Genomic DNA, 8,580 nt, shown 5'->3' on the forward strand with positions numbered 1-8,580 from the left:
GGGGAAGGGGAATATTGGACCAAAGTAATAAATAACTTGCACATATTTCAGGGTCAAGGTACTCCCTTGCCTGCCTGCTGGACATTCTGGACAGTTGACAATTATATCCAGCCACCATCAGACATTAAAAATGCGCCAAAGATTGATTAAAATTGCGCATTATTAATAATCAAAAATCTCTTCAAAGGAAAAATATAAAAAAAGTTACCTGTCCCCATTTTTAGCTTCACTTTTTAATTGTCACGTTGACTAACAAGATGGCCGTATGTGCTAAGCTTGTTGGGACACATAAATACAAATGTGGATGGATGGACGGATTCTAGAATCTGAAAGGAACAATGTTTGATCAATATTTTGCACATTATTCTCCCCATTCTCTATTTCTCTCTCTCTCTCTATTTCTCTTTCTTTGTTTTAAATTGTTTCTAACCAGAAAATCTTAGCTTTATAAATATGGCAATACTGTGGGTCAATTGAGATCAAAATTTTGATATAATTGTCCTATATTATTAAAACTTGGCATACTTAATATCAAAAGCACGATCATTATATTTCATAACTAGGTGTTTAAAATACTGTAATCAATACAGCAACTTAATACAGAAAAGAATGAAAATTAACCAAGGTGAAGTAAAAAAAATATATTTTTATCAATTTGTAACTTTATAATTAAGTTAAAATGTACAATGACGTCAATGGATATATGTAGAATATACGTGGATATAATGACACAGGGAAAATTGTTGTCAATTTAGGTTGCTAACATGGACATCACTTATTAGTTAGTTCGTTCATCTAGTAGGGGGTAGGGAATGGGAGAATCGTTATTTTATACAGCTACAAGTTTTACTTTATTAGAGAACATGATAATCTGGTGTAAGATCCAAGTAATGATGAATTTACTTTGACGTCTCATAAATTCAACCATTGCAACTCTATAGGTATTCTTTTCTCACATGTTTGTACTTGTTTTGGATCATTGTGAATTATACTCGGATTTATAATAGGACTAATAGGTATTGAACACAAAGTTAAAGGGGTCAATATTGCATTTCATTTTAACCTTTGTTTCAACAAAAACAAAAGAATTTTTTTAGACAAAATATCTAGGTTTTGCTGGGATCTTAAGGGATAAGACAATGAACGATGAACCTATGTATAGCCCAAAACTGTAATACACAAAATTACTCCTCACCAAGATTCTAAGATGAGTTGGAGAAAAATTTGAAAACATGTTTCAAAACCTTGGGGTCCAGTATATTTACAGTCTACAATGATGCTACGCCGCGCATGTAATATGAATGAAAGTAAAATGCTCATATTTAAATGCACAAATATAAAAAAAAACAAGGATGACAACATCCATAAAAGCGAAGCACTGTAACGGTAGGACAAACGGACATTAACACTTGTATAGTGTCTAAACTGAATAATCAGAATATAAAAGTCGAAGCAAAATTGTAAGTAAATTTGTTGAAAAACTGCTTGATACAGGATAATGTTTATGAACATACTTACATTTTTAGGACTTGATTATAGAGTTGCTTAGCTTATAATGATTATGTTATTCTTTGTTGTCCCAGAAATCAACACACCAAAAATCAGATCAAAAGGATAGTTAGATCACATAAAAATTTGTTGTTAAAAAAGTAGAAAAATCAACATGTTTAAAATGGACGTACAGACATTCTGGTAATGATTATAGAGTTGCTATCTAAATCGTTTACTACTACACGAATCATCATGCAAAGTTTGAAATCGATAGGACAATTCTAACATGCCTAAATTAACGAATAAAAGCTATCTATCTCGGACGGACGGACGGACCGACCCTAATTATAGAAAAGCTTCGCTTTTAAAAACACCTAGATAAAATATAATATTTTCTGCTGCTAATTGAAAATGGACATTAGTTTTGGTCATGTAGTTTCAACTCAGTATCAACCAATAAAATAAGGGAAAAATGCATTTTCAGATTTCTATTAGTTTTTAGTTATAAAGTAAAAGATATCAACCCCTTCAAAAAAAAAATGAAATTATCACCTAATGTTGTTGTTTGCAAAAAAAAGGTCTTGATTATAAGTTGCTGCAATTTTTAACTAGATTTGCCAACTTTACTAACAAGATAATATATATAGGGTCACAGGGACAGAACAATAGGTAAACAAATTTGTATGTGGTAGCAGTTGTAACATCTCGATATAGGTTAATCTATATATTATTTTGAACTCACTAGTTGGTTTTTCCAAAAAATATTTTCAAATCTATCCCTTGATTTTCGTGATGTATAATTTTGTCATTCTTGTATCCAAGAAATCAAATTCTGCATAAAGTTATATGGGTGATATTTGTTTGCAGAGCCAAAGAAATTATCTAATCTAATTATAACATAAAACATACTTAGGTATGTATAGAAAATAATTAATATTGTTCATTCACTTGTCATATTTCCATAAAAGAATAACATTTAAGTTATTACAGAATACGTTATTTTATTCTCTAGAACGTTTCAGTAATTTCACACAAGGTGAGCGTTGAGCACTTATTTTAGAGCAGAATCTAATATAACCTAACCTAACCTGTTACCTGACTAACGAAAAACTCACCCTTTTTTCAATTTATTTCAAAAAAAGGGTGAGGGGGTTATCAGTGTTCAAAAATGTACATTTCTTCATTTACAGCGAAGTGAATATACTCTTCAATCAATTAACTAGACACTTTCATTAAAATTCATTATTTTCATAAAAAGAATGGAAAACTAAATCACCAAATACTTTTGAAAGTCTAGACAAGGTTACGTCACAAAATGCCAATAAATTACATAACTCACAGTTATTTTTGCCAAAAATACATTTTTTTTTGCAATAATTAGACTTTAAACGTTGCAATTATGATAAGTATATCTGCCTTTATAGTTCTACAAAGGGGGAGGTCATTTTCTAGTAAATTCCGTAAAGGTGTGTAAAGGTGTGTGTGTTATAAGGCCTAAAAATAGTAGTAGAACGATAAGGTGCTCCCTATTGTTCTATTCAATAGGGAATACAAATATATAGAGCACCTTATCGTTCTACTACTATTTTTAGGCCTTATAACACACACACCTTTACGGAATTTACTAGAAAATGACCTCCCCCTTTCTTTATTCTTACTTATCTTTTAATGTGTAAATTAAATTAATATGATTTATGTCATTTAGACTGAAGAGGGTGCAATGACCACCGAAATATATTTCAATAAATAACTAAGAAGTATCAAAGACTTTTTCACTCAGTAAAGGGGGGGGTTTTTAATGCAACCATCTCGTAATCAGTGATTAAATGGTACTTAGAATTCGAATTTCGATCTGAAATTTTGCATAAGTAATCCTTGGTAGGTCTATTTTCCCTAAATCGAACAAAAAGTTGGAAAAGTAGCGGCTGGCAGCTCAGCCGTTTAGCCGTTTTTTGACTATTTTCAGGGCAAATTCATCATTAATTACTTAGGAATCAACTTTTAAAAACTTATTTTTGGTTTTATTCATGGTAAATGATAGCAATAACCATTTTTTAAATTTCTAGTACCAGCTGCTAAACGGCTAGAGCCGGCTGAAAACGGCTGGGAGCTGCAAAGAGTATGAAGGGTAGATATGGCTTGTGACGTGTCTAGGGGTAGGTTTTTATGGCTGCTGAGCTCAAAAATACTTCCAAAAATAGTGGCCGCCCATCCATATGGCAGCTGGGTAACAGCTGCAGCTCAGCTGGGAGCGGCTAAGAGTAGAAAAAGTAGATAAGGCTTGTGACATGTCTAGGGGTAGGTTTTTATGGGTGCTGAGCTCAAAAATACTACCAAAAATAATGGCAGCCCATCCATATGGCAGCTGGGTAACAGCTGCAGCTCAGCTGTGAGCGGACAAGAGTAGAATGAGTACATAGGGCGTGTGACGTGTCTAGAGGTAGGTTTTTATGGGTGCTGACCACAAAAATACTACCAAAAATAGTGGCGGCCAATCCATATGGCAGCTGGGTAACAGCTGTAGCTCAGCTGAGAGTGGCCAAGAGTAGAATGAGAAGATAGGGCTTGTGATGTGTCTAGGGGTAGGTTTTTATGAATGCTGAGCTCAAAATTACTACCAAAAATAGTGTTGGTCCATCCATATGGTTGCTGGGTAACAGGGGTAGGTCTGAGCTCAAAAATACTACCAAAAATAGTGGCGGCCCATCCATATTGCAGCTTGGTAACAGCTGCAGCTCAGCTGGGAGCAGCCAAGAGTAAAATGAGTACATAGGGCTTGTGACGTGTGAAGAATATCACAAAATTTATTATTTCAGTAGAATTAAACTTCTCCCAATTAACATTATAACTTCATTTCATGGACATATTACTAGTAACAGTTTTTTAATTTCTAGATTTCACTGAAAACTACCAATAACGTCTGAAAACAGTTATCAACAGCCAAAAGTATATGTTGTAGATATAGCATGTAACATTTCTAGGGGTAGGTTTTTAACTTTTTATGGGGGTGATGAGCTCAAAAACACTACCAATAATAGTTGGGGCCCATCCATATGGCCGCTGGGTAACAGCTACAGCTGAGCAGCAGCCGTTACCTTGATAATATGGATGGGCCTTTCTATTTTTGGGGAGTATTAATAAGCTTGGCACCTATAAAAATTTACCCCACACATCACAAGCTTTGTCTTAAACTTTTACCTTTATCTGTTGGTAAGGGGGGGGGGAAGTTCTGACACATTTGCGTAAACCTGGTGTATAGGCTTTATCTTTGGACTGAGAGGATAGGTTATTAGGGATAAAATCATTCTTATATGATGAACTTCCCCCAGATTTAAGATTTTTTGGATAGGCCTCCAGGTTCCGGAGCTCCAGGCCTCCAGGTGGTCTCTCTACAGGTAAAAATGAAAAAAAAATTTTTTTTTAAGAGTTAGATGTCAGCTTATGAGACAAAATATGTATGTTTTTTTCTTCTAATATGTGAAAAACAATCAAAAAGAAGCATATTTTGTTTTATAAGTTAACCTGTAACTCTTCAAAAAAAAAATCTTATTTTTAATTTTTACCTGTACAGAGACCACCTGGAGGCCTGGAGCTCCGGAACCTGGAGGGCTATCCAAAAAATCTTAAATCTGGGGGAAATTCATCCTATAAGAATGATTTTATCCCTAATAACCTATCCTCTCAGTCCAAAGATAAAGCCTATACACCAGGTTTACGCAAATGTGTCAGAACTTCCCCCCCCCCCTTGTTCCCAGCCAATTTCAGCTGTTTAACAACTAAATCAATACTGAAATATTCAATATTTGGTTATCCTTCAATAGTCCCAAAAAGTGCTTATAGCTTAAACAACAGCTTACTGCACAGCTGCAGCTGTTACCCAGCAACCATATGGATGGGCATCCACTATTTTTGGTGTTTATTTTAGAGCTTAGCACCCATTTAAACCTACCCCTTGACACATAACAAGCCCTATGTACCCATTTTACCCTTGGCTGCTTCCAGCTGAGCTGCAGCTGTTACAAAGCTGCAATATGGATGGGCCGCCACTATTTTTGGTAGTATTTTTGAGCTCAGACCTACCCCTGTTACCCAGCAACCATATGGATGGACCACCTTTATTTTTGGTAGTAAATTTGAGCTCAGCATTCATAAAAACCTACCCCTAGACACATGTGACATCAAAAGCCCTATCTTCTCATTCTACCCTTGGCCACTCCCAGCTGAGCTGCAGCTGTTACCCGGCTGCCATATGGATGGGCCGCCTCTATTTTTGGTAGTTTTTTTTGAGCTTAGCACCCATAAAAACCTACCCCTAAACACATCACAATCCCTATCTACTCATTCTACTCTTGGCCGCTCCCAGCTGAGCTGCAGCTGTTACCCAGCTGCCATATGGAAGGCCATTACTAATTTTGGTAACATTTTTGAGCTCAGCACCCATAAAAACCTACCCCTAGACACGTCACAAGCCCTATGTACTCATTCTATTCTTGGCCGCTTTCAGCTGAGCTGCAGCTGTTACCCAGCCGCCAAATGGATGGGCCGCCACTATTTTTGGTAGTATTTTTGAGCTTAGAACCCATAAAAACCTACCCCTAGACATGTCACAAGCCCAATATACTCATTCTACTCTTGGCCGCTCCCAGCTGAGCTGCAGCTGTTACCCAGCTGCCATATGGATGGGCTGCCACTATTTTTGGTAGTATTTATGAGCTCAGCACCCATAAAAACCTAACCCTAGACACGTCACAAGCCCTATCTACTCATTCTACTCTTGGCCGCTCCCAGCTGAGCTGCCGCTGTTACCCAGCTGCCATATGGATGGGCGGCCACTATTTTTGGTAGTATTTTTGAGCTCAGCAGCCTTAAAAACCTACCCCTAGATACGTCACAAGCCATATCTACCCTTCATACTCTTGGCAGCTCCCAGCCGTTTTCGGCCGATTCTAGCCGTTTAGCAGCTGATACTAGAAATTTAAAAAATGGTTATAGCTATCATTTACCATGAATTAAACCCAAAATATGTTTTTAAAAGTTGATTCCTACGTAATTAATGATGAATTTGCCCTGAAAATAGGCAAAAAAACGGCTAAACGGCTGAGCTGCCAGCCGCCAGCCGTTACTTTTCCAACTTTTTGTTCGATTTAGGGAAAATAGACCTACCAAGGATTACTCATGAAAAATTTCAGATCGAAATTCGAATTCTAAGTGCCATTTAATCACTGATTACGAGATGGTTGCATTAAAACCCCCCCCCCCCCTTTATCAAAGAAAAGTTTTCTTAAAATAACTAATAGTTGAAAAAGACAGACAATTATTTTAATAAGATTAAATAAAGAACAAGCCACTAACATATCTTATATTTTTTTTGTATTAATGAAAAGAATATGTTATTAAATACACTTCTAATGAATATTTATTGATGTTTAAATGAAGAAAAGTTGCTAAAGACTGGTTAAATCATGTGTATAGCACCTAATTATAGACATATTCAAGGCTCAGTTTTTAAAATAATATAATTATAATATGATTTTAATTACAATTGAACAAGCAATAGCAAGTTTTTCCAAATATACAATTGCATTTGAGAATTTTCAATATAAAATTATATTTTATGTGTTTGTATTTGTAATTGTAAACTAGACACAATGGACTATAAATTGATGTACGCCTCCAATTATGATAAACCAAATTTCTCCATCTATATTCTATGATTATTTGTTGAAAAGTTTAGACAATTGTATTTTTGCAATCAAATCAAGATTAAATAACAGTATAAAACTTTTGGGACCAGTATATTTCAAGAAAAATGTTCATAAAATTATTAATTTTTAAGTTTTAAAAAAGTGAAAGATTAATAATTTTGTTATTAAAAACTGTCCTTTAAGGAGTCTACCTGTAAAGTTACTCTTAGAAAGCTGTGGAAATTGGTTTCAACATAATATTAATGGATTTGTTATTACTTGGATATTACAACAGATTATCGTGTACTCTTACAAATTGAAACTTGTAGGGAGCTAAAATAACGTTAACCCTTAACCCCTTTACCCCATGCTCTCCCCTCCTTCTGGACGAACGAACTGACCAATAAATGACAGTGAAAATAGCAACTTAACATTACGACAATTTTTTCCACTGTCATAATAAACACGTATATTCTACATCCATTATAATACTATATTAATCATACGACAATGGACAAAAAAGGAAAGCAGTCCTTATGCGGGTATTGAAGCAAAAATAAATCAAAAACAAAATTATTGATTTTATGGTAGAATTAAGTCCATGGAAAGTAATAAAGATTCTAGAAAGAAAAAAGTATAAAGAAGATGAGAAAATACAATTTGAATGTAGAGTTGTTTAGCAAACAACATTGTGCAAATCGTCATGGGAATTTAAAAGTTTAAGTTAATGAGATAATTAAACTATGAAAATTAATAATGTCTAAAAGCTCAATGGAATTATAGACATTTTAGTAATATTTATACGGTTGCTACGTTTTTATAAGCGTAGTGCTTAAGGAAACATAATGCAAAGTTTGAGATGGTTACTACGATTCTAACATGCCTAAATCAATTATCGAGACAGACAAACCAATTATAGAAAACCATCCCTTTTTAAAACACACCTACTATAGATTACAATTAATTGAAGAATAGCGTAGATATTAGAAAAATAGTAACGGATAAGCACAAAGATTTATTTTGGTTATAATGGATATGTTTTACAAAAAAAATGTAAATAACAGAGAAATTGTACTTTTGATGCAACAACAATACTAAAAGTAAATACGCTACGTATGACTTATTATTGATCAATCAAAGTACTTGTAGTCATAACAAGGATGACAACTTCCATGAAAACGAAGCTCTGAATTAACAACAAAAAAAACGAACATGAACACTTGAGTGTCAAAAAATCAATTAGCAGAATATAGATAGTATATAATATACCTAATCTTGTTGCAAAACTGAGTGTCTCAGGAATAGGATTCTGTTTAAGGACATGAATAAATTATTACGACTTGATTATAGAGAAGCTTCGCTTTAAATATTGTACCTTATCGCCCTAGGAACAATTGTTTCAAAA

The 8,580-nt window shown here is 34.4% G+C and overlaps 1 protein-coding gene across 1 annotated transcript in view; it reads right to left on the bottom strand.

The window, feature by feature from the left end:
- Nucleotides 1–8,580, bottom strand: part of LOC145313161 (uncharacterized) — a 52,170-nt gene that overhangs the window by 41,236 nt on the left and 2,354 nt on the right. The window contains exon 2 of the mRNA XM_080152435.1: nucleotides 209–326. Coding sequence (XP_080008561.1) covers nucleotides 209–218 — 10 coding nt within the window. The 5' untranslated portion in view covers nucleotides 219–326. The remainder of the gene's footprint in view (nucleotides 1–208; nucleotides 327–8,580) is intronic.

This window comes from Acartia tonsa, chromosome 3 (genome assembly GCF_053477335.1).
Source record: "Acartia tonsa isolate MP-2025a chromosome 3, ASM5347733v1, whole genome shotgun sequence".
Classification (NCBI taxonomy): domain Eukaryota; kingdom Metazoa; phylum Arthropoda; class Copepoda; order Calanoida; family Acartiidae; genus Acartia; species Acartia tonsa.